Consider the following 27351-nt stretch of genomic DNA (forward strand, 5'->3'; position numbering starts at 1 on the left):
GACAATTACCTTTCACAGCTGGTTCAGGACCCAACAAGGAGGGGGGCACTGCTAGATCTAATATTAACCAACAGGCCAGACCGCATATCAAATATAAGGGTTGGGGGTCACTTGGGGAATAGTGATCATAAAATAATAAGTTTTCATGTAACCTTTAATAAGATGGGTAGTAGGGGGGTGACAAGGACACTAAACTTCAGGAGGGCAAATTTCCAACGGATGAGAGAGGATCTTGGTGCAATTAACTGGGACGATATCCTGAGACACAAAAATACACAAAGAAAATGGGAGACGTTTATTAGCATCCTGGATAGGACCTGTGCACAGTATATACCATATGGGAATAAACATACTAGAAATAGGAGGAAACCAATATGGCTAAATAGAGCTGTTAGGGGCGCAATAAGGAACAAAAAGAAAGCATTTAGAGAATTAAAGGAAGTAGGTAGTGATGAGGCATTAAATAAATACAGAAAATTAAATAAATTCTGTAAAAAGCAAATCAAGGCAGCAAAGATTGAGACAGAGAGACTCATTGCTAGAGAGAGCAAAAATAACCCCAAAATATTCTTTAACTACATAAATAGTAAGAAACTAAAAAATGACAGTGTTGGCCCCCTTAAAAATAGTCTGGGTGAAATGGTGGATGAGGATGAGGAAAAAGCCAATCTGCTAAATGACTTTTTTTCATCAGTATTTACAAAAGAAAATCCCATGGCAGCCAATATGACTAGTGATAAAAATTCCCCATTAAATGTCACCTGCTTAACCCAGCAGGAAGTACAGCGGCGTCTAAAAATCACTAAAATTGACAAATCTCCGGGCCCGGATGGGATACACCCCCGAGTACTGCAGGAACTAAGTACAGTCATTGATAGACCATTATTTTTAATCTTTAAAGAGTCCATAATAACAGGGTCTGTACCACAGGACTGGCGTATAGCAAATGTGGTGCCAATATTCAAAAAAGGGGCAAAAACTGAACTCGGTAATTATAGGCCAGTAAGTTTAACCTCTACTGTGGGTAAAATCCTGGAGGGCATTCTAAGGGATGCTATACTGGAGTATCTGAAGAGGAATAACCTCATGACCCAGTATCAGCACGGGTTTACTAGGGACCGCTCATGTCAGACTAATTTGATCAGCTTCTATGAAGAGGTAAGTTCCGGACTGGACCAAGGGAACCCAGTGGACATAGTGTATATGGACTTTTCCAAAGCTTTTGATACGGTGCCACACAAAAGGTTGATACATAAAATGAGAGTAATGGGGATAGGGGAAAATATGTGTAAGTGGGTTGAGAGCTGGCTCAGGGATAGGAAACAAAGGGTGGTTATTAATGGAGCACACTCGGACTGGGTCGCGGTTAGCAGTGGGGTACCACAGGGGTCAGTATTGGGCCCTCTTCTTTTTAACATATTTATTAATGACCTTGTAGGGGGCATTCAGAGTAGAATTTCAATATTTGCAGATGACACTAAACTCTGTAGGGTAATCAATACAGGGGAGGACAATTTTATATTACAGGATGATTTATGTAAACTAGAAGCTTGGGCTGATAAATGGCAAATGAGCTTTAATGGGGATAAATGTAAGGTCATGCACTTGGGTAGAAGTAATAAGATGTATAACTATGTGCTTAATTCTAAAACTCTGGGCAAAACCATCAATGAAAAAGACCTGGGTGTATGGGTGGATGACAGACTCATATTCAGTGGCCAGTGTCAGGCAGCTGCTACAAAGGCAAATAAAATAATGGGATGTATTAAAAGAGGCATAGATGCTCATGAGGAGAACATAATTTTACCTCTATACAAGTCACTAGTTCGACCACACTTAGAATACTGTGCACAGTTCTGGTCTCCGGTGTATAAGAAAGACATAGCTGAACTAGAGCGGGTGCAGAGAAGAGCGACCAAGGTTATTAGAGGACTGGGGGGTCTGCAATACCAAGATAGGTTATTACACTTGGGGCTATTTAGTTTGGAAAAACGAAGACTAAGGGGTGATCTTATTTTAATGTATAAATATATGAGGGGACAGTACAAAGACCTTTCTGATGATCTTTTTAATCATAGACCTGAGACAGGGACAAGGGGGCATCCTCTACGTCTGGAGGAAAGAAGGTTTAAGCATAATAACAGACGCGGATTCTTTACTGTAAGAGCAGTGAGACTATGGAACTCTCTGCCGTATGATGTTGTAATGAGTGATTCATTAATTAAATTTAAGAGGGGACTGGATACCTTTCTGGAAAAGTATAATATTACAGGGTATATACACTAGATTCCTTGGTAAGGCGTTGATCCAGGGAACTAGTCTGATTGCCGTATGTGGAGTCGGGAAGGAATTTTTTTCCCCATGGTGGAGTTACTCTTTGCCACATGGGGTTTTTTTGCCTTCCTCTGGATCAACATGTTAGGGCATGTTAGGTTAGGCTATGGGTTGAACTAGATGGACTTAAAGTCTTCCTTCAACCTCAATAACTATGTAACTATGTACAGTATTACAACTGGCAGTTGTGCAATATAAAGGGCCTCCATCTTACATTATCCTTTTTTTTCCCTTTTTCTAAACACCTTTCGTTTTATATTACAGGTTAAAACATATTTTCATCACCTCTTCTTTCAACAAACATTTCCCTCTCTTCTTCCTTCCACCCGTGCTGTGAAAAATGTCTACTCTGAGCCCAAAACGCGTTGACATTTTTTGCAATTTTTCTCATGATGACCAATTTAAAGATTTTCTGAAGATGTGATTAAAGTTCCCAAAACTTTTAATCCTCAAGTTCTGCGCCATAATTTGTGCTTGTATTACCAATAACACTTTAGTTCCAACACAATAGAGAATTCACCGTACAGTCTAGGCTTTCGCAATATAAAATTTATTATATAGCACATAGGTGCTGAGAGACATGCGGCAAAATGGAGTTAACGTTTTGACCCAGCCTGGGTCGTAATCATAATACCGTTGAAGGTGGGGTAAGGCTACAAATGGGATTCTAGAGAGAGAGTAATCCTAAGTTTTTGTATATTATATATATTCTGATGCGGGAAGCCATGTTGACAGACGCGGGAGCTCCACCTGAAACCGTGACTAAACAGCACTGTGCATAATGTACCAGTAGCTGGACATTACATAATATACACACACTTTGCTTGCATGTCTCCCCGCACCTATGTGTTTGATTTGCTTTCACGGATATGTAATACATTTTCATTAACAAAGCCTAGAGTTTACGATTAATTCTCTTGCCTTGGACTACGTGGTACATACCAGACTCCACTTGCACCTCGCCATATGACAGAGTGCACGCCAATCTTCCAAATTTTCCAACACAACAGACACAGAAAAGCATGTGTTGGAGCATGAACCAATAGGGAAAGTCCCTATAAAAAAAGTGGTCACAGAGTAATTATACGATGTCATACAATGTAGCTAACAATAAATAATTAGCTATACAAACTAAAAACACGGTGGCTTACATGGTAAAAAGTAAAAAGTGATTCCCTGAGGTTGAAATAAAGTTGCATGCTATAGTTGGCAAAATATTGTGGCTCACCCAACAATCACACCCAGCACATATTTCAGAAATGCTTCATCAGGGGCGACCAGGGTTAGCACCCCTGATGAAGCACTTATGAAACGCCAGTCAGGAGTGTTTGGTGAGTGAGCTGCCATTTGTTTGCTACTATAACATGCTTATTTCTTTATTTCAAGAACAGTGAATCACTTTTTATCTGATAAGCCATTGCGTTCTTAGCCTGTGCATCTAATTATTTATTGTTCGCCAAATTGTATGGTATCATTTGATTACTTTTTTATTGGGGTTTTCCCTTTTGGTTCACTCACCACCATTTACATTTTTGTGTCTATTTTGTTGAAACACATTTATACTTGTCTTTTAATTCATCTTCAGTAAAAGCTATATTTCATTTATTCTCATTACATTTAGGACTATTTTACCCCGAGTTATGGTTACTAGTTTATGTGTTGTGTTACTAGTTTAGTGCCTTGATGTGCATCTACTGTATAATGGAGTAGGGCGCCATTTGTAAAGTTATTGCTAGCTACATATGTTTGTGCCAAAATATAAGAAAGCTGTTTAATTGGTACTACTTGTAGGACCTCTCGTATGAATAGTTTCTATAAAATATATGATTACTTACCATAGGTAATAGTTGTAGGGAATAGAATTGTTGAGTCACTGGGAGAAGTTTCGTAGTCATCTGTGGTTTGCCCTGAAGTTCCTATAACATATGTATAGATGGTATCACATAATGAACACGCAATAATATCTTTCAACCTTCTTAGAACATTACTTTATAACTGGCCATTGTGTAATAAAATTGGCGTCCCTCTTGTTTTGTTCATTTTATATCTTTTTGTGCCTTTATATTAAAGCTAAACACTAACAACTGGGGCATATTTATGCTTGTAGGAATCCATCACCTTTCTAAGAGCGTTCTGCTGGAGAGGAATAGCGGCATGCTAATTTATTAAAGTTGTGCCCCCTTAGTAAAAGTAATCATTGTTACATATGTATGCCCCAAGTAAAAGAAAACTGTGTAAATGGTATTTTGTGTAGGACTTCTTACATACCTAATTTGTGCAAAAAACTGATTGTTGCTATTTGTCAACTTCTCCAGTTGTATAGAATTTGCATATGGCTGTTCACCAGGAGACGACCCTGGATATGCTGTGGTATCCTCTCGATTTTCAATAACAAAAATTCTTAGAAGCAAATAAAGACCACCTATAATATCTTCTAACCTACTTAGAGTAGTATATTATAACTGTCAGTTGTGTGATAAAATGGGTCCGCCAATGTGGATAACGTCTAAGATGTTCTATTATTGCACACCGAGGACATACGTGATGATCCTCCATTTTCATATCTAACGTAAGATCTCTGGTTTAGTTACCACCAGTGATAGAAGAAGATCCACTGGGTTCAGTGTCTATACTTGTCGTTATCTCAGCTGAGGGGCCTGTAGTTCAAAATCAACATGTAAATACACATCCCAAACCAACAAAGTAAATTACACTAACAGATAAATTGGGTCTAGGTGGAAATCGGATCAATTTTATGCTCCACGTTTATCCACTGAAGATACACAGTTTATGTGAGGGGGCACGTGATATTTGAGATGTAAAATACTACTCAACTTAGAATCATATAGCATTGTCTAATCATAGTGGACACGTTAGGGACTGGTTGCAGTCACATCTGAGCTATGGCACCTGGGTCGACTTAAATGGACCCCCTGCCACAAAAGAAGGAGGCTGATTTTATATGGAAAGACAATTCCAGAACCTAAATAATACAGGGTTCTTCACAGAGTAGAGTAGTCCGACAGTGGAATACCCTACGGCAAGAGGTAGTAATGGTGAATACTATAACAACATTTACAACACGTATTGATCAATGCTGGGCAAATTGCAGCCCACTGGCTCTTCCAGTGTGGCCTGCAGGCCAAGACAGCCTTAGGGCTGAAACATTACCCCATGGGCCATACTATGCCCCCCATCTACTGCCTGTCTAGCGCCACCTCATGTCATTGCAATCCACGTTCTCTGGATGCTGACAGCAGTGAATACTTTGATGCAGGACAGGACCGCCAGTTTTCCACCAATCAGTGTGTGGGATTGAGCCAGCAGCTGTGATAACTTCATTACATTGCATCTCCTGTGGGAAGAGTCAGTGCAGCGCAGACCAAAGCAAGGCGCTGGGAGAATTGGAGCGAGGTCAGTATGCGTTGTGCTTTTTTTTCATATGTGTAGGGACGTTTGCATGTATATGGGAGGCTATGTGGAGGCTCATGCTGTATTTAGGGGGCTATGTGGGGGTTTCCTACTGTGCATAGCAGACTATATGAGGTCTCATACTGTATATATGAGGCTATGTGGGGTCTCATGCTGTATGTAGGGTGCTATATGTTGGTTACTACTGTATACACGGGGCTTGTGGGGGTTTAATACTGTTATATACTGTATATAGGGGTTTTGTAAGGGCTCATACTGTATATAGTATACTATATCACATTGTATATAAAGGGGCTATGTGGGGCTCATACTGTATGTAGGGGACTGTGGGCAGAAGCATACTGTATATAGGAGATGTCAGCTTAAATCTGCTCAATATTAAGTGATACAATTAATATTAATATAAAATAAATATAATTAGTATCATAGCAATATGAGGGTTCATACAGTAAATAGAAGGCTATATGGGGGTCTAAAACTATATATAGACAGGCTATGTAGGTGCTCACACTATATAAAGAGGGCTGTGTGGGAGCTCATATTGTGTATAGAAGGGCTATATCTGGGCTACTATTGTGTATAGAGGGGCTTTGTGGGGCTCACACTGAATACAACAGACTATGTGTTGGCTCACACTGTATATAGAGGGGTTATGTGGGGCTCATACTATATGTAGTCGACTGTGGGAAGACTCATACTGTATATAGGAGATGTCAGCTTACTTAATACTGCTCAATATTAAGTGATACAATTAATACTAATATAAAATAAATATAATTAATATTATGGCAATGTGAGGGCTCATACTGTATATAGGAGGCTATGAGGGGGTCTCATACTATATATAGACAGGTTATGTGGTTGCTCACACTGTATAAAGGTGCAGTATGGGGGCTCATATTGTGTGTAGAAGTGCTATATCTGGGCTAATACTGTGTGGGGCTCACACTATATACTGGGGACTATGTGGGGCTCACACTGTGTATAGAGGTGATATGTGGGAGCTAACACTGTATACAATGGCTATGTAAGGGTCTCATACTGTACATACAGAGTCTATGTGGCTGCTCACACTGTATAAAGGGGGCTATGTGGGGGCTCATACTGTATATAGAGGTGATATGTGGGAGCTAGCACTGTACACAATGGCTATGTAAGGGTCTCATACTGTATATACAGAGCCTATGTGGCTGCTCACACTGTATACAGGGGGCTATGTGGGGGCTCATACTGTATACAGAGTGACTATGTAGGGCTCATTCTGTAAGTAGGGGGCTGTATGTGGGCTAATATTGTATATAGGGGGATGTCAGTATACATACTTTCACTCAATATTAAGTGATTCAAATAATGTAAAATAAATATAATTAATATTATGGCAATGTTCAGTTTTTATTTTATGCGGAGTTGCGTTTTCTTACAGAGACACTGTAGTTTCCTCCTGTCTGGTCTGCTGACTTTTTTCTGCTGTTATACTCAATTTTGTGGGGGGATATTTATGTGTTTGTGTTGGTATATATGGTTAATAAATGTGTTTATATATTTTTACATGTTATAGCTGCCTGCCCATTCTTTGTAAGGCAATAGATTTATTATTGATCATAGGAATCAACTACCAGATAAATAGTTGTTAGAAAAAATACGTAATTTGATCGCAGAGATCTCGTACTTTCTACACCTCTGGAGCATTAGGGGGTGACCTTTGCAAGAAAGTGATTACATAGGGTAAGAAAATGACCAGGGATCTAACACTGTCTATACATCTTCATCATCAGAGAATAATTAATGAACAACATCAGAACATATTATTAATATAAAAATGTCACTTACTGGATGAAGACCAAGAGCTGGTTAACACTATAATACATGGATCTGTTGATGTCTGCGAAGAACCTGTAAGGTAAGATCAATGTGAGAAATGTACTTTCTTCTTCTTAATTATCTTCTGATGCTCCCAAATAATTCTTCTGTATCCATAACCTCTTGTGCTTTGAGCAGTCAAGTGAATACAGTCTTGGCCGACAGTGTTTGGCATCTTTGAAATTGTGCCAGAAAATGAGATATTTCTACGAGAAAATTACCGCAATTACACATTTTCTTATACACAAGTTTATTTCCTTTCTGTAGATTTCAAAAATACAAAAAAACACAAAGAAAAAAAGGCAAATTTGACATCATGTCACACAAAACCCTGAAAATGGACCAGACAAAATTGTTGGTTCCTCAACTTAATATTAGGTTGCTCGCCCTTTGGAATAAATAACTGCAATCAATCACTTCCTTTAACCATCAACGAGCTTCCTACTCCTCTCACTTGGAATTTTGGACCACTCTTCTTTTGTAAACTGCTCCAAGTCTCTCATATTTGAAGGCGCCTTCTCCCAACAATTTTAAGATCTCTCCACAGGTGTTCAAATGGATATAGAGTTGGTCTATATCTAGAGTTGCTTCAACTTCAGAACTCAACAGCACTTTGTTTCCATCCATTTCTGGGGGCTTCTTGAAGTATGTTTGGGGTTATTGTCCTGCTGGAAGACCCATGACTTAGGACACAAACCCAATTTTCTGACACTGGTCTCTACATAGCAACTCAAAATCCTTTGGTAATCTTCAGATTTCATGATCCCTTGCACACAGTCAAGGCACCCAATTCAAGAGACAGCAAAGCAACCCAAAATCATCTTTAAAACTCCACCATATTTGACTGTAGGTATGGTGTCCTTTCTTTGTAGGCCTCATTGTGTTTTCAGTAAACAATATAATGATGTGCTTTACCAAAAGGCTGTGTATTGGTCTCATCTGTCCACAAGAAGCTTTCCCAGAAGGATTTTGGTTTACTCATGTACTGTACATGTACATTTTGGCAAACTATAGTCTAGCTATTTTATGTCAGCAGTGGGGAACTCCTGGGGCTCCTGCAATAACATTTTATTTTATTAAAATATCAACTGATATCAACTGGCACCAAGGCATTGTGAGCCTCCAGGACAGCTTGAATTTCTTTGGAACTTGATTGGGGCTGCTTATCCACCATTTGGATTATCCTGTGTTGCAACCTTTCATCATTTTTTTTCTGCTGTCCAACTCCAGGGAGATTAGCTACAGTGCCATTGGTTATAAATGTCTTGATTATGTTGCACACCATAGACAAAGGAACATTAACATTTCGGGAGATGGACTTGTAACCTTGAGATTGTTGATATTCTTCAAGAATTCTGGTTTTGAAGTTCTCAGACAGTTCTCTTCTCCTCTTTTTGTTCTCTATGCTTAGTGTGGCACACACAATGCAAAAATTCAATCAACTTCTCTCCTTTTTACTGAGTTTCAAATGAGATTTTCATATTGCCCACACCTTTTACTTGACCCAGGTGAATTTGAATGAGCTTAAAGGTAACTTGTCATGTGAAAAATCACTATTAACCTGCAGATATCAGGTAAATCCACCGGCTAACAATATTTTGAACCTGCCCGGTGCCCACACTTATAGCACTGACGTCAGGAGGAAATAACCTTTACTCCCCTCGGCAGTACTCAGATTCCAGTCATAAGGCTGATGAGCTCAGTTACTGCTCTATACTTAGAAAGCAGTGACTGTAACCGCGCCCTCGACACGGACTGTCAGCCGAACCTAATGCTTTTTCTGCTGTCAATCAGAACCAGGTAGACTGGTTGGTATTACCTATTTACACCTGCATTTATTATACTTGCGACCTTTAGGCTTGTTGATCACTTGATCATTGAATTGTATACAAGCTACTAAGCCTATTTCTCAGTTCTCATCTGATGATATGGCTGTATTTATTGTTCTATCTATTTTGGTCAAAACATGTATTATAACTATTTTGTATGGAAATAAATTCTCGCTTCATGTTTTGATTGATTATTTGCGGTGAACACATCATTTTTTGCGTCGTATTTACTACATATATTATTATATATATTTGTTTGTTGTTCCACTATAATTATTTTGTTTGGACATTGATTTTCATTTATATATATTGCACAAAATATATATATATATATATATAAATATATATTTTTTTATTGATTAATCCTTTGTGCTGGTTACGCATTTACTTTTATATACATATATAATGAAATAAAAATTTCCACTGAGTAATCATCACTTTTTCATTAATTTTTATAGACTTTGTGATGTCCCACAAGATATAGTTATATATTTTGCTGGTATATTTATTTTTATATTTTGTTTATATTTTTTTTACCATACAGTCTGATGTTCCTTGTCCCCTGCTACACATTTTTTATATACTAATTTTTCATTTATCTTATTAATTTTTATAATAAAATATCATTGTATCATCAATTGTTTCCTGTATGTGTATATTATTTTAATCTAAAAAAATATTTTATTTTCTGTGTAATCATGGTTTTATAATTACTAATAAAGTGAATTTATTTTTATACTTTGGGTAATATATTAAATTTGGTATTCTAAGTTTTTATTTCACTTATACATTGCTGGTATTTCTTTTCTGTGTAGGTTTTTTTTTTTTTTTTTCATGCTATTATCCTGCACATTAACATCATACCTGCAGGGTAACAGCATTTTTTCATGTGACAAGTTCCCTTTAACCCAACACAAAAAACAAAAAACACACACATAACATAAAATGTATTGGTAAAATAAATAATATAGACAACAAAGTCAATATCATATAGAGCCTAACTCGATATTCATAGCTCAACAGCCACTTCTTTTTTTAAAACAATAATATGAATAGACTTCGAGTGACTTAAGGTCTTGCGGTAAGTCCTACCTGGCCATCTGGTGCCTGCTTTTAAGATCAATAATGTTTCCTAATTTAAAAGCAACTGCCTCCAGTTGCCACCCCGTTTGGACTTATTAACGCTCTCGATTACAAAGAAGCAAAAGGAGTTTGGATTATCAAAATTAGATGCTATTTAGTATTTAGTTTATAGCGTTTAGATGCTGTTAAATAAGAAAGCTTTATGAATCTTAAAAGTAGGCCCTAGATATCCCAAGGGTAAGACTTACCACTGGGACCTTATGTATATCTATTAATTACTTTTTGCTATATATACTTTGTTTTTTCTTTGATTTCCACAATGTTTATTCATATATTCTTATGTTAGTAACAAGGTTGTGATTCATGGTTTAAAAAAGGAAATGGCTGTACAAGAAAAGTATGTTAACGATTATGACTGCCGAGTGATCGAATCGCGTCAACGAAGTTGCCTCTACACTGTGTTTTGAGCATTTTAATGAAGATTTAATAAAGTAAGTTTTTTATTCATGAATATGTTTTTTACATTTTTGTCTCTTTTTGCTTTTCTTTAGCCTTCCCCATCGTGAACATGCCTCCCTGGATGCAAAGGGGGATTCTGACTACTTCACTTAGTCATAAACTTTTTAGTTTTGAAAACCTCATAGTTAAATTTAACTTATAATAATACCAGTAGGGAAGTTAAATATCTTCAGTAATTGCAGATAAAAAATCGATTAATTCTTAACGCACCCCATCAACTTTCCTTTTTTTTTTTAGTGCTGGAGTGGTGCTACTAAGCAAAGGTCCCCAACCCTTGTCTCATATTTACTCATCGCCATATTAACCTTTTATCGGCGCCACTCTGGTCCCATGGCACCACCTTGTAAATGCAACTTCTGACTGGTCAAAACCCATAGATAATGGTCACACGCTCTCAAAGCAAGTCCATGACAGCCAGAACAAGGTCACAACAAAACTGTTATTGACTTAAATTGAGACGTGACCCTGGCTCACTCTAGTAAACATTGGAGAGATCTGGCAGGTCACAATCTGACGAAGACCAACCAGTGCAGTGTTAATAGAAGGTGAAGACGAAGTCTGGTAAGTATCAGACAGGGCTCAGGGAAGTTAGAGTAGTAGCACCACTCCAGTTCTGCAATGAAAAAAATCAATGAAGTGGTGCTCTAAGTATTTCCTTACTAAACAGCATTGTACACCTATATCAGGAGCGGACATACCACTGATGCAGCAGATGCAGCTGCACTGGGGCCTGAAGGTGCAGGGGAACCCATGCAGGACAGCTAATACTGAGGGCAATCTGGCCTGTTTCTCATATTTGGAGGCTCTGGGGGCCCATGGACAGATTGCCCTCATGTGCAGCATGCAGGGAGTCATCCGAGCAGCTAGGCTGCCTAAAGGAGAAATTGGCAGCAGAGCAGAGTTGCAGAGATCTGTTATCTGTTTCCTACCCGGCGCTTTCTGTCTGACACAGGCACGTGTGGCTGGATAAAGTCAGCAAGTAGTAGCACATGCCTGAGTCAGAGAGAAAGATGCTGTGGGGGACAGATGGTGAGGTGAGTGGTGGTGTTTGTTTTGTTTTTTTTAAAACAATACACTGGTAAGAGGTCCAGGACAATCAAGGGTGGTGGGGAGAAGAGGACAATGATGTAGATGGTGGCAGATGACAATGATGGCTGTAGTGGAAGGCAATGATGGAGGTGCTGGGAGAGGGCAATGATGAAGGTGGGCGAGAGCGCAATCATGGAGGTGGGGGAGAACAATGATCGGGGTGGTGGGGGATTCTCAGTACCTGGTAATAATTTCTCCCACTCCCAAAATCATTATGATGCTATCAAGTACTTATAATAAATGATGGGGACACAGACAGGGATTAAGGCTGTGTGCACACATTCAGGATTTGCAGGAGAGAATTCTACCTCATATCCTAATGTGTTGGCAGGAAGAACGCTGTGTAAAATTCATTTTTTTCCACATTTTTTCCACTCTTATGTTGCTTATTTTCCCTCACTCTTTAGAATGGGTGAAATACGCTGCAAGACTTGATATTATGCAGATTTTAATCTGCTGCAAATCTGCAATGAAAAAATAAGCAACGTGTGCATGAGACCTCAGGGATCTCATTTACATCACTTGTACTGTAAAATCTTGCATATTTTCCATGTGTGCATAACCTTACAGGTAATTGGGGAGAGTCACAGACCCCAAGTCATGTGCTGAGAGCGGATATGTGACGAATTAGTGACACCACGGAGTGGGGATCCGTGACATCATCATAAAGTTAATTTATTTCAGTTCTTCAATACAAACACTGAAAGTCATATATCATATAGAGTCATTAATAATAATAATAATAAATTTTTTTTATAGCGCCAACATATTCCGCAGCGCTTTACAAATTATAGAGGGGACTTGTACAGACAATAGACATTACAGCATAACAGAAATCACAGTTCAAAACAGATACCAGGAGGAATGAGGGCCCTGCCCGCAAGCTTACAAACTATGAGGAAAAGGGGAGACGCGAGAGGTGGATGGTAACAATTGCTTTAGTTATTACAAACAGAGTGATCTATTTCAAATGTTTAGTTCTGTTAATGTTGATGATTATGGCTTACAGCCAATGAAAACCCAAAAGTCATTATCTCAGTAAATTATAATAATAATCAAAGAAATCTTACAAAGGCTTCCTAAGCATAGAAAATGGTCCCTTAGTCCATTTCAGTATGCTCCAGAATCATGGGGAAGTCTGCTGACTTGACAGATGTCCAGAAGGCGTCACTGACACACTCCACAAGGAGGGGAAGCCACAAAAGGTCATTGCTAAAGAAACTGGCTTTTCACAGAGTGCTATATCCAAGCATATTAATGGAACGTTAAGTGGAAGGAAAAAGTGTGGTTGAAAAGTGCACAAGCAACCAGGATAACCGCAGCCTTGAAAGGATTGTTAAGAAAAGGCCATTAAAAAATTTGGGGGAGATTCAGAAGGAGAGGACTGCTGCTGGAGTCATTGCTTCAAGAGCCACCACACACAGACATATCCAGGACATGGGCTATAAGTGTTGCATTCCTTGTGTTAATTATAGACCTGTCTCTAATCTTCCCTTCATCTCTAAACTCCTGGAACGCCTGGTCCACTCCCGTCTTACCCGCTATCTCTCAGATAATTCTCTTCTCGACCCTCTTCAATCTGGTTTCCGCTCTTTACACTCTACTGAAACTGCCCTCACTAAAGTCTCTAATGACCTACTAACAGCTAAATCTAATGGTCACTATTCCATGCTAATTCTCTTGGATCTCTCCGCAGCATTCGACACTGTGGATCATCAGCTCCTCCTCACTATGCTCCGCTCCATCGGCCTCAAGGACACCGTTCTCTCTTGGTTCTCCTCCTATCTCTCTGGCCGATCCTTCACTGTTTGTTTTGCTGGTTCCTCCTCCTCTCACCTTCCCCTTACTGTTGGGGTTCCTCAAGGATCAGTCCTAGGCCCCCTCCTCTTCTCTTTGTATACTGCCCCTATTGGACAAACAATCAGTAGATTTGGTTTCCAGTACCATCTCTATGCTGACGACACCCAATTATATACCTCTTCTCCTGTTATCACGCCGTCCTTTTTAGAAAACACCAGTGATTGTCTTACCGCTGTCTCTAACATCATGTCCTCCCTCTATCTGAAACTGAACCTGTCAAAAACTGAACTCCTCGTGTTCTCTCCCTCTACAAACCTACCTTTGCCCGACATTGCCATCTCTGTGTGCGGTTCCACCATTACTCCAAAGCAACATGCCCGCTGCCTTGGAGTCATCCTTGATTCCGAGCTTTCATTCACCCCCCACATCCGATCACTGGCTCGCTCTTCTTATCTGCATCTCAAAAACATTTCCAGAATTCGCCCTTTTCTTACTTTCGACTCTGCAAAAACTCTTACTGTCTCACTTATTCATTCTCGTCTGGACTATTGTAACTCTCTACTAATTGGCCTACCTTTTACCAGACTCTCCCCGCTCCAATCTGTCCTGAATGCTGCTGCCAGGATCATATTCCTCGCCAACCGTTACACCGATGCCTCTACCTTGTGCCAGTCATTACACTGGCTACCCATCCAATCCAGAATCCAGTACAAAACTACTACCCTCATCCACAAAGCACTCCATGGCTCAGCACCACCCTACATCTCCTCTCTGGTCTCAGTCTACCAACCTACCCGTGCCCTCCGCTCTGCTAATGACCTCAGGTTAGCATCCTCAATAATCAGAACCTCCCACTCCCGTCTCCAAGACTTTACACGTGCGGCGCCGATTCTTTGGAATGCACTACCTAGGTTAATACAATTAATCCCCAATCCCCACAGTTTTAAGCGTGCACTAAAAACTCATTTGTTCAGATTGGCCTACCGCCTCAACGCATTAACCTAATTATCCCTGTGTGGCCTATTAATAAAAAACAACAACATAATCACGTTCCTCCATCATGTTCTCATACACTTTATGCAGTTAATAGCCTCTGTGTCTGTACTGTTACATACTTAGGCAGTTAACTGGTTCATGCAGCTTTACATGAACACCCGAGCCTTACACTATGGCTGGTCCAAATAACTAAAGCAATTGTTACCATCCACCTCTCGTGTCTCCCCTTTTCCTCATAGTTTGTAAGCTTGCGAGCAGGGCCCTCATTCCTCCTGGTATCTGTTTTGAACTGTGATTTCTGTTATGCTGTAATGTCTGTTGTCTGTATAAGTCCCCTCTATAAGTTGTAAAGCGCTGCGGAATATGTTGGCGCTATATAAATAAAATTATTATTATTATTATTATTGTGTCAAGACACTCATGACCAACAGACAATGCCAGAAACGTCTTATCTGGGCCAAGGAGGAAAAGAACCGGACTGTTGTCAGTGGTCCAAGGTGTTGTTTTCAGTTAAAAGTAAATTTTGGATTTCATTTCGAAATCAAGGTCCCAGAGTCTGGATGAAAAGTGGAGAGGCCACAATCCAAGCTGCTGGAGGTCTAATGTGAAGTCTCCACAATCAGTGATGGTTTGGGGAGCCATGTCATCTGCTGGTGTAGGTCCACTGTGTTTTATCAAGACCAAAGTCAGTGCAGTCATCTACCTCTGCCGACAAGCTTTTTCAAGATGGAAATGTCATTCTCCAGCAGGACTTGGCACTAGTGTTGAACATTCCGATACCGCAAGTATCGGGTATCGGCCGATATTTGCGGTATCGGAATTCCGATACCGAGATCCGATACTTTTGTTGTATCGGGATTCGGTGGTATCGGGATCGATATAATGTGTAAAATAAAGAATTAAAATAAAAAATACTGATATACTCACCTCTCCGACGCAGCCTGCACCTTACCGAGGGAACCGGCAGCCTTCTTTGCTTAAAATGCGCGCGTTTACTGCCTTCCGTGATGTCACGGCTTCTGATTGGTCGCGTGCCACCCATGTGACCGCGACGCGACCAATCACAAGCCGTGACGTAACTCTCAGGTCCTAAATACCTAATTCTAGGCATTCAGGACCTGAAAATTACGTCACAGCTTGTGATTGGTCGCGTCGCGGTCACATGGGCGGCACGTGACCAATGAGAAGCCGTGACGTCACGGAAGGCAGTAAACGCGCGCATTTTAAGCAAAGCAGGCTGCCGGTTCCCTCGGTAAGGTGCAGGCTGCGTCGGAGAGGTGAGTATAACAATATTTTTTATTTTAATTCTTTATTTTACACATTAATATGGATCCCAGGGCCTGAAGGAGAGTTTCCTCTCCTTCAGACCCTGGGAACCATCAGGGATACCGTCCGATACTTGAGTCCCATTGACTTGTATTGGTATCGGGTATCGGTATCGGATTAGATCCGATACTTTGCCGGTATCGGCCGATACTTTCCGATACCGATACTTTCAAGTATCGGACGGTATCGCTCAACACTACTTGGCACCTGTCCACACCGCCAAAAGTACCAATCAGGGCCGCCATCAGGGCATGACTGCCATGACTGGCGTATGGGGCCCTGTGAGCAGAGGGGGCCCGCATCGGGCCCCGTCTCATCTGCTCACCGGGCCCCCCCTGCAGGCGCTGCAGCACACTATTGACGTGCGGGCCCGTGCCCGCACATCAATAGTTAACAGCGGCCGCCAGCCAGTCGGAGGTTGGCAGCTGACTTGAGCGGCCACAGTGCGCAGCCGCAGTCGCACTTCGCCGGCGTCTGACGTCATTGTCAGCCGCCGGCGAGTGCGTCCTTCACCTGCATGGAGGAAGAGAGCTTTGCCCGCCGCAGGAGCATGGCAAGGTAAGAACTCTTTTTTTTTTCTTTGAGCGTGGCGATCCAGGGGGGGGCCCGGGGCAGAGATGCTGGACACAGGGGCAGAGATGCTGGACACAGGGGCAGAAAGCTGGACACGGGCATTATGCTGGACACAGCGGCAGTATGCTGGACACAGGGGCAGAGATGCTGGACACAGGGGCAGTATGCTGGACACAGGGGCAGAGATGCTGGACACAGGGGCAGTATGTTGGACACAGGGGCAGTATGCTGGACACAGGGGCAGTAAGCTGGACACAGAGGCAGTATGCTGGACACAGGGGCAGTATGCTGGACAGTGGACACAGGGGCAGTATGCTGGACACAGGGGCAGAGATGCTGGACACGGGCAGTATGCTGGACACAGGGGCAGTATGCTGGACACAGGGGCATTATGCTGGACACAGGGGCAGTATGCTGGACACAGGGGCAGTATGCTGGACACAGGGGCAGAGATGCTGGACACAAGGGCAGTATGCTGGACACAGGGGCAGTATGCTGGACACAGGGGCAGTATGCTGGACACGGGCAGTATGCTGGACACGGGGGCAGTATGCTGGACACATGGGCAGTATGCTGGACACAGGGGCAGTATGCTGGACACAGGGGCAGTATGCTGGACAGTGGACACAGGGGCAGTATGCTGGACACAGGGGCAGAGATGCTGGACACAGGCAGAAAGCTGGAAACAGGGGCATTATGCTGGGCACAGGGGCATTATGCTGGACACAGGGGCATTATGCTGGACACAGGGGTAGTATGCTGGACACAGGGGCAGAGATGCTGGACACAGGGGCAGTATGCTGGACACGGGGCAGTATGCTGGACACGGGCAGAATGCTGGACACAGGGGCAGAATGCTGGACACAGGGGCAGAAAGCTGGACACGGGCATTATGCTGGACACAGGGGCAGTATGCTGGACAGTGGACACAGGGGCAGTATGCTTCACACAGGGGCAGAGATGTGTTGTGAATTCCGTTCTCGAACTCCCTCCTGTGGTCATGAATGGTACTTCGGTGAGTTCTGTCTGTGAACTCCGTCTGGTGGCTGTGTGTGGAGCTACTAGCCATTGAGGTTCGTTCCTCACCTGGTCTCGTTTACTGCTACTGGCTTCTCTATTTAACTCCACTCAGATCGTTAGTGCATGCCAGCTGTCGATGTCTTTGCACTGGTTCAGATCTCTCTTGGACCTTGCTGAGGACCTGTCTACTCCAGCAGAAGCTAAGTTCCTGCTTGTTCATTTGTTGCATATTATTTTTCTTGCTAAGTTCTAGTCCAGCTTGCTATCATGAAATTGTCTGGCTAGCTAGGGTCTTTTTTGCACACTCTGCGTGGTTTTTGTAGTTTTTTGTGTTGAACACAAAGATCCCTTTTCTATCCTCAATCTGTTTAGTTAGACTGGCCTCCTTTGCTAAAACCTATTTCATTCCTGTGTTTGTGATTTCCTCTTAACTCGCGGTCAATGCTTGTGGGGGGCTGCTTTTACCTTTGGGGAATTTCTCTGAGGCAAGTGAGGCTTTGTTTCCTTTCTTTAGGGGTAGTTGGCTCTTAGGCTGTGAAGAGGCGTCTAGGCAGAGTCAGGCACGCTCCACGGCTATTTCTAGTGTGTGTTGATAGGAGTAGGGTTTGCGGTCAGCAGAGTTCCCATTTCCCCAGAGCTCGTCCCGATTCCTTGTTTAACTATCAGGTCATTCCGGGTGCACCTAACCACCAGGTCCATAACAGAGATGCTGGACACAGGGGCAGAAAGCTGGACACGGGCATTATGCTGGACACAGGGACATTATTCTGGACACAGCGGCAGTATGCTGGACACGTGGGCAGTATGCTGGACATGGGGGCAGTATGCTGGACACGGGCAGAATGCTGGAAACGGGCAGAATGCTGGACACAGGGGCAGAATGCTGGACACAGGGGCAGAATGCTGGACACAGAGGCAGAATGCTGATACGGGGTATGATGAAAGACATGGGGTAATGAATGGAGACAGATGGGGAAGGATTGGAGACAGATGGGGCAGAATGGAGACACAGGAGGCATGATTGGAGACAAGTGGCAGGATTGCAGACATGGGGGCATGATTGGAGACACTGGGGGCAGGATTGGAGACAGATTGTGCAGGATCATGGGGCAGGATGGATATGATGGAGACAGATGGGTCAGGATGGGGAGATCATATGGGGCAGAATGGATACTCATGAGGGAAGGATGGGAGAACATATGGCTGACGTCAGGAATGAGACACACGTTGGCCAGGATGGGGAATATTATTACCATAGGGACTAATTTAGGGATATTATTACTGCAGTGATGTATTTATTTTATTTTTTGAGGATACTGTTTTAAATGAGGGGGCGGTCCTGTTACTGTGTAGAGTGATACTATGTCGCCTCTTTTTCTTCATGTGGTGTAATGTAGAAGTTGGGAAAAATTAAGTAATGTGTTCTGCAAGCGGAGCTCGAGATAACTGTGTTATTTCCTGCAGAGACAAGTCCTGGCTGGATGAAGTGATGGCGGTCTGTGCTGGATGAAAGATAAAGGACTTCACCTAGAGACGTCACTGGTGAGTCAGTTTTACCTATACACTGACACTATACACTGTATACTATATACAGAGGTCCTGTGTACAATGTCACCGGTGATCACTGTATTACCTCTACACAGACACTGCATACTAAGTACAGATCTCCTGTGAATACTGGCACTTATGGTGATAGTATGGTGCTTTTTTTTTATTACTGATCAGAATTGTAGTATTCAGTCACTATGTGGTGGTAATATGTGGTCTGGTCATGGTGCGGTGGTATTTGTTCCTTGTATGTGATATTATTCGGTCACTGGTGGTAATATGTGGTCTGGACATGGTGTTGCGGTATTTGTTCCTTGTATGTGATATTATTGGTCATTTTAAAAATTGAAAAATAAATAAATAAATCTTTATTTTTATATAGCGCTAACATATTCTGCAGCGCTTTACAGTTTTGCACACATCATCATAAATAAAAATATACCTAAATTGTATTGCATATTTTAACAAATATTTAGTAGGTTATAGTAGAGTAGGGCCCAGCCAAAAGTGTCTACCGTGTTATGGTGGCGGCTTAAAAAATCTTTTGGCCAAAGCAAAAGCTGCCGGCTATATGTGTGATCTGGTGATGGGAACTGTTAATGTGTGATAGTTGAGAAGTGGAGTTTTTTCAAGAGAGAGCTGTGGGACTGTGGACAGTTTGAGGGGTGGAGCATAGAGGCGGGGCTGGGGTGGAGCCTGGGCGGAGTCTCAAGGGGGCCCCGAAAATTTTGCCAGTATGGGGCCCCGAAATTTCTAGTGGCAGCCCTGGTACCAATACCTGGTTTACAAACAACAGTATCACTGTGCTTGATTGGTCAGAAAACTCATCTGACCTTAACTCCATAGAGAATCTATGGGGTATTGACAAGAGGAAGATGAGAGACACCAGACCCAACAATGAAGACAAGCTGAAGGCTGCTATCAAAGCAACCTGGGCTTCCATAACCCCTCAGCAGTGCCACAGGCTGATCTCCTCCATGCCATGCCGCATTGATACAGTAATTGATGCAAAAGGATCCTCTATGAAGTATTGAGTGCATTTACTGAACATACATTTCAGTAGGCCAACATTTCAGATGTTAAAATCATTTTTCAAGCTGGTGTTCTAAAATATTCTAATTTACTGAGATAATTACTTTTGGGTTTCCATTGGCTGTAAGCCATAATCATCAACATTAACAGAAATAAACATGTGAAATAGATCACTCTGCTTGTAATGACTCTATATAATATACGAGCTTCACTTTGTGTATTAAAGAACAGAAAAAAAAATACCTTTGGATGATATTCTAATTTTATGAGAAGCACCTGTATATCTGTAGTCAGGGGAGACACATGTATGTATACAATATATGTGACCTTGTTGTTTTTAGGGCTGTCGTGATCAGTGTGACAAGACGAGTTGTGGGACTTACCCCTTCTGTCAGCAGCAGCTGCTGTTAGTTACACACATGACATCAATGCGGGAAGTGGCCAAAGATGGCAGGTCATTTTTATTAAATGTTTCATATTTTCATAAATAAATATAAATCATATCAACCGAAATTGTCCACTATCATGAATATAATAGGACATGAATAAAACAATTTCAAAATTGCCTGGATAAGGTAAAACAGGCTGGAGGGTAAAGGGGTTAAAGAAAGTCATCATCGACTATTTTACTCTCCATAAGTAAGTTAACCCTGACAACTTCTGGCAATGATTCCCATAGCCTCACGGCTCTTACGAGAGACAAGAACGAATGTTCCATTCTATGTAGCATTGTATTTCTCTAACATGTTTAGTCTGTATTATATCCAATTCATTATGTGTCGCTAAGTTATCAGCATAATTCGATTCACAGTATCATACAATTGTCCATCTAGTCAAACATTAGTCAACATTGTAAGACATTTGGTTTTATCCAGCTGCTCACCTGTTGCAAGAAGTGAGAAACCAACCATGAGCTTGACAACCCAACATATCGCCAAATTGCTAACAATTTGCTTATGGTATTAACAATATGAGTCTCGAAGACCAAAATATGTGAATATATCATTGACTTGTTCATTATTTCACTATGATTTTTGAAAATCTTGAACGTGCGTCAATGATCTCTTATCAAGATGAACGATTTGTAAAAAAATTAACTTTTGTTAGATTGCAGTGGATGATAAGTAATAAAAATGACAGGCTAGAATTCCGGAGAAGGGGTTTGAGTTTCAAAGAATGTCAATGATTGACTGTAAATTATGTGCAATTATCATGTTTTCTGCTGTGGAGGAAATTTGGTTTTAGTAGGATATTGGAACTTTGATTTCTCTGTGTTAATGGTTTATATACCTTCTTTACATGCCCTCCAATAAGAATTTGACCCCAAAGCTTAAAATATGTTTGCCACCTAAAGACTTCAGACTATTGTATTAAAGAAAATGTGACACCAAAAAGTGAATAACCACAAGGAAAAAATAACCATTATTAATGACCAAAATATATTGCGTAGAGATGAGTGAATAAAATTGCAGGACCCTGGTCTTGTGGCCTTGTCAGTCGTCCGTGACCGTCAAATGGGAGCCCTGTGAACCACCTTCTACCTGCCAGCATCCTTCGTGCATCTTCTACCTTGTAGAGCCAGTGTAATATCATCATTGCAACATGATGCATGCATGACATGACACCAGGCCTACAAATCAGGAAAGGTGCTGGAGATTCTGGCAGACGGTAGCTGGACACCCATCCAACATTCACAGAATATTTGAAAGGGTTCTGCAAAATCAATTCTCTCATTTCTGTCATTATTTATAACAAAAAAAAGTGAAGAACAAGTAATTGGAAAAAAATAGGATGAAGAAGAACAAGGAGAAAGCAAAATAGATGGACGCTGAAAAATGAATCATGGACATACTACCACTGATGGAACATGGGGTAGATATTTAGACATCAAGATTTGAAATACTCTTAGTGTAATTAAGGGCTGATTTTTTTTTTTGCTTGCATGCCTATCACATTCATCATTCTTGTATCCCAGTGGAGATGAAAATATATATTTCCTAAGGGACCTTTCACACAGCATTTTTTGCTACATTAAGTGGCCCCATCGAAGCTTATGTCTAACCCCCAACAAAACAGGATTCTGACACATGCGCCGACATGGCCTTTTACTATAATGGTGCAGACAGACTCACAGTTATTATTACTGTTATGCATTCCTTATATACCACTATCATATTCCGCAGAGCTTTTTATACTTTATCATCACTGTCACCAATGGGACTCACAATCTAAATTCCATATCATTATGTCTTGGAGTGTGGGAGGAAGCTGAAGAACATGGTGAAAACCCAGGGAGAACAAACAAACTCCTTGCAGTTGTTGTCCTTGGTTGGATTTGAACCCAGGACCCCAGCGTTGCAAGGCTGCAGTGCTAACCACTGAGTCACCATGCTGTCCCAGTGCACAGTGTGCTCTGCTATACATCATTTTGGGCCATTTACGACAAAAAATGTAAATCCTTATATTTAGGATTACTCCAATTTAATTGTGTAGAGATTTCAATAATGCCTGATATAAAAGTAGCAATTTTACACAAAACAAAGTATTATAAACCTGTGTGCTCATCATGTGGTGTCTCCATAAAATGTCATGTTAGAATTACTAGAAAGATAGGGGGACAATACTAGCGCAATAGGGTCTAACCCGAGGAATAAAAAGTTGAAAGAATGAAGGTAACTTCTCACCTTGTGTGACCCATAAGAAAGGAAAAGGGTTTTAAAACCAAAAACTTCCAGTTGCTGGAACACCAAGAGGTTGGAGGAGCCCAATGTGGTTATTAAGTATTGAAAAGAAGCTGGTGACCCTTTCGAAGTTGACTAAACTTGATTGTGGTGGTCTCCTGAGGAAGAAGTTTGTTCAACTTTGAAATGCGTTGAGATAAAACTGCACTGGTTATCTTCTATATAGTCTTGAATTTTATTGGCATTACTGCACCATCAACGCAGGTCACCAGCTTCCTTTCAACACTCGATGTTGAAATTACTGTAAAATGGTAACATCGTGATAGAGTTGGGCCTATATTAGTCCATGAGTTCTGTATTAAAATATCATACCAGATTCATAATTCAGTCATTTACAAAAGCTAACTTAATCTAAAATCAGTATGGTTTCGAATGCAGATTCTTGTCTAGATTCGGTATTAAAATTCACAAATAATAAACACCAAATTTTGGCTCAAATTTTGTTAAACTATCGTACACAAAATTCATCAGCTGGCATTTTATATTTTCACAGAATGGTCTTTTATAATGAATGCCGATTATGTTTTGTTTCTATATTTTTCTACGAGGAACCTTTCAACCTTTATATTTTTCATTTTTAAAAAATATTTTTTTTTACATTTTTCATTATTTTTGCTTTTTATTTTAGTATCCCAAGTGGACTTAGACCTGTGATTGTTAGATGGCTTGTTCCATACACATATACATGATATTTCAGTATTTAAAATAAATTGCAATCTCCTGTGTCTGTGGCTAAGCTTCATGGGAGTACAAAGATGGTGGTGACAGTGTCGCTTACTCCATGTCCGAAACGGTTGTGTTACGCCATTGCACTACTTCGATGGCTAACATCAGCTGGAAGATGGTGACCAGAATCTGTCTGGATTTTATATTTCTGAATGTATCTCTTATTTTTCGAATTACATGAGACAGGTCATTAGAACTTATCCTTCTAAAGAGTCTTTCCTCTGTTCTAAGGCAATGAATGGTCATCATAAAATGGTCATGTTTTGTAAAAAGTCACAAAAAAAATTTTCACTGTGTAAGGGGGATGGCACTAGAATTAGAGTGAGATATAAGTGTTTTATTAATCCCTTTGTGATACAGCGATTTTATGGTTTTTGAGCACTCTTTTTTTTCTCACTATCTTCTAAGAGAAGTTATGTTTCAAGGGCTCGTCTTTTGAGGGACTAATAGTACTTTTGAATAACATTATTCACTTTACTAAACAGTGCCATGAAAATAATTTAGCGTGGAGTTAAAAGTTGGATAAAAACAAAATTCCCCCAATGTTTTTGGGTTTTGTTTTTTATGACATTCATTGTGTGGTAGAAATGAGCTGGAAAGGATGGATACCTATTCCATCTTATATCAAACTTGCAGAATTTTCTTACATGTTTAAATAGTTACAAAAATTTCTAAATTGTAAGAAAAATGTTTAGTTTTCTTACATTCTTTGAGACTCGTACCTGATTTATTTTCCCATTGATGGATCCGTAAGATACATTGCTTTTTTTACATTCTGAGCTTGGTTTTTATTGGCACCCCTTTGATTACCTACAATTTGATGAATATTTTGGAGGAAGTGTGGAGACTGAGAAACGTCAATTCTGGCATTTTGCCTTTTATCTACTTATAGGGTCATCATAATAGATTATTCATTTTTTATTTTAAAAAATCATACTTTTAGGGTTTCTTGATACCAAATATACAATTTTTTTTATTTATGTAGTTCAAACTTTTTTTTTTGTTACTTTTCTAAATACAATCAATTTTTTGAACATTATTTTCAATTTTATTAGTCTCACAAGAGGAATTGGACACTGTCCTATGTACTGCAATAATATACCAATACAGTATATAGAATATATAAAAAATGATGATCTCCTATGGCTAGACTTTATTTGAGTACAAAGATGGTGGAAATTGAGTCCTTCATTAGGCTCCTGGCTGCCACGTAAACCCATTGGTACCCTGTAAGCATGTTTAGAATGGTCACGTTACACCATTGCACCACTTAAATGCCTCTCTCAGAGAATGACAGCGGTGTTTAAATGATAAAGGGCTTGTTCAGACAACCGCATTTTCAGCCAAGGTGTGATCATACAATACATTGGACCACACTTGGACCAATATTATTCTATGGGACCGTGTACATGTCCAATTTTTTCCTTTGACTGAGTCTGTCTGAGAAAACTAATGCAGCATGAATGATTTACATCCGATATGTTGATTGCACTCAGCCATGCAAGTCATTGAGTCCACGGAAAACATCGGATGACATCTGGTTGACAGCGATTTTCACGGACTGACAGAGATTTTTTCCATCTTCTATGCATCCAAGAAAATCAGATCACGCTATGATCAAACTCTGACCAGAGTGTCATTGGCATAGTTGGTCCGATTCTCTCGGATGAGAGAAAATACTGTGGTGTGACCTTAGCTTAAATTGCATCAATTGGGCTAGCTATGGAAGGCAAGAGTAGATTGTATAACACTTAGCTAAGGAGACCACTCCATGCACCTGCAACCAGTGTGTGAAATACAGGAGAGGCTAAAGATGCACCAAATTTATAAAAAATGGTGCAAATTTTAATAAATTTGGTCTACAAAATGACAAAATCACCTCCAGAAAAGCTGATATAAAAAAATTACCCAAAATATATAACTGCACCAAAAATTGTAGAAAATATGCCAAAAAAATTGTATGGAAATTTTTTTGTACATTTTGCACAAATAAAAGTTAACATGGCATTGTAGGAAAATATTTGCATAGCAAGCAAGTCAATATTATTTGGTACAAGGTTCTTACCTGTTGTCAAAAAAATTAGCTCCAACAGCAATATGGCCCATACGGTCCTCATTCTTGCAATGAAGAAGTTCACTGCTCACCATCCATCCCAATCTGATCACTCCTAGGACAAATACCACTGCTTTTCCTTACCTGATTTTGATCTTTGTAACTCTCTAAGCGACTGACGAGGACAGATGATTATTACAGTTAATGTTTTGTATAATCCACATTCATAAAAATTGAACAGGTAATACGTAAAGAACCCAGGGCAATAAAAGTATAAAATAATATAAACATTGTATTTTACTGTTACACTTCTTCCTCTACTTCTTTTATAATGACTGTTGTTAGACTTCCTGAGTCAACTTGGAGCTCTGACTTCATGATACATTTCAGGAATATGGATCATTTGGGTCTTGAGGTCCCATTTTTTAAGTGAGGTGACTTTTTCGTTTTTCACTGTCCGAAGTCTTGTTAATTTGTACTTTTGGTAAATGTTTCATTACACTTTTTGATTCATGATATTTAACGTGAAATGTATAACATTTTTTTTCTAGTCAAAATGTATAGAATATGTTCTATATACTTTTATACATTTTGTAGCTCTTCAAAAATCATGTTTTAGATCTGTTGGACTGCAGTAACTATAATGTGTTTGCAACGTTTTTCAAGCAGGAACAACTTAGAAAAATTCTATTTGAGGGAGTTTTTGGATGATTTACTTTTTTCCCTGAACCATTTCCTGAAATATATTTGAAAAGGTTTTGACACATTTTTGAAAAAAAAATTCTTGAAGTTTTCTCTGCAGCCTTTTGATTTGACAGTGAAGGACATCATGGTGGGAAGAATAGAAGTTTAAGGAGGAAGACCGGGCTGCGGGTACCTGTAACGAACCGGTCCGGAACTGTTGATGCTGCCTCCCTTGTTGCCTGGGGGAAAGAATGAGGAGTGGGACCAACCTCATGACCTGGGTAGGAGGGGCAAAATAAAAGGAAAAGCACACGCAGCAGCCGGCAGTTTGGTGCGAACCAGCAGCAGCGCGCAGCCAGGTGAGCAGCGTGCTCCATCCTCTGAGCAGGAGAGCTGCGACAGGCTGCATTGTTTGGTGGGACCGCTGCAGAGAGAAGTGCCATGCTCACAGTAGCTGCCAGAGACAGAAGTGCCGTGAGCTCAGTGACTGTGAGTACCGCGCACATACAGAGGAGAGAAGGCCAAGTACTGGACAGACTTTTGTGGCCTAATATGCAACTTGCTTCTCTCCCATTTATGTTTGACTCTGACAGTGCCGCCGCATTGTTTGTTTTGGCAGCGCGTGTTTATGGACTAGGGGCTCAGCAGAAGGTACTGGAGACCGACCGCTGATACCAGAAGACAGACTATCACTTAAAGAACCACA

The 27351-nt window shown here is 40.6% G+C and overlaps 1 protein-coding gene across 1 annotated transcript in view; it reads right to left on the reverse strand.

The window, feature by feature from the left end:
* LOC143774829 (uncharacterized) overlaps positions 1-26071 on the reverse strand; it is a 122200-nt gene extending 96129 nt beyond the window's left edge. Inside the window, exons 1-3 of the mRNA XM_077262598.1 lie at positions 25974-26071; positions 7597-7659; positions 4170-4250 (exon numbers count right to left, since the gene is read on the reverse strand). Of these exons, the coding sequence (XP_077118713.1) occupies positions 4170-4250; positions 7597-7659; positions 25974-26025 (196 nt within the window). The 5' untranslated portion in view covers positions 26026-26071. The remainder of the gene's footprint in view (positions 1-4169; positions 4251-7596; positions 7660-25973) is intronic.
* Between the last annotated feature and the right edge of the window lie 1280 nt (positions 26072-27351).

Source organism: Ranitomeya variabilis, chromosome 5, assembly GCF_051348905.1.
Source record: "Ranitomeya variabilis isolate aRanVar5 chromosome 5, aRanVar5.hap1, whole genome shotgun sequence".
NCBI lineage: Eukaryota > Metazoa > Chordata > Amphibia > Anura > Dendrobatidae > Ranitomeya > Ranitomeya variabilis.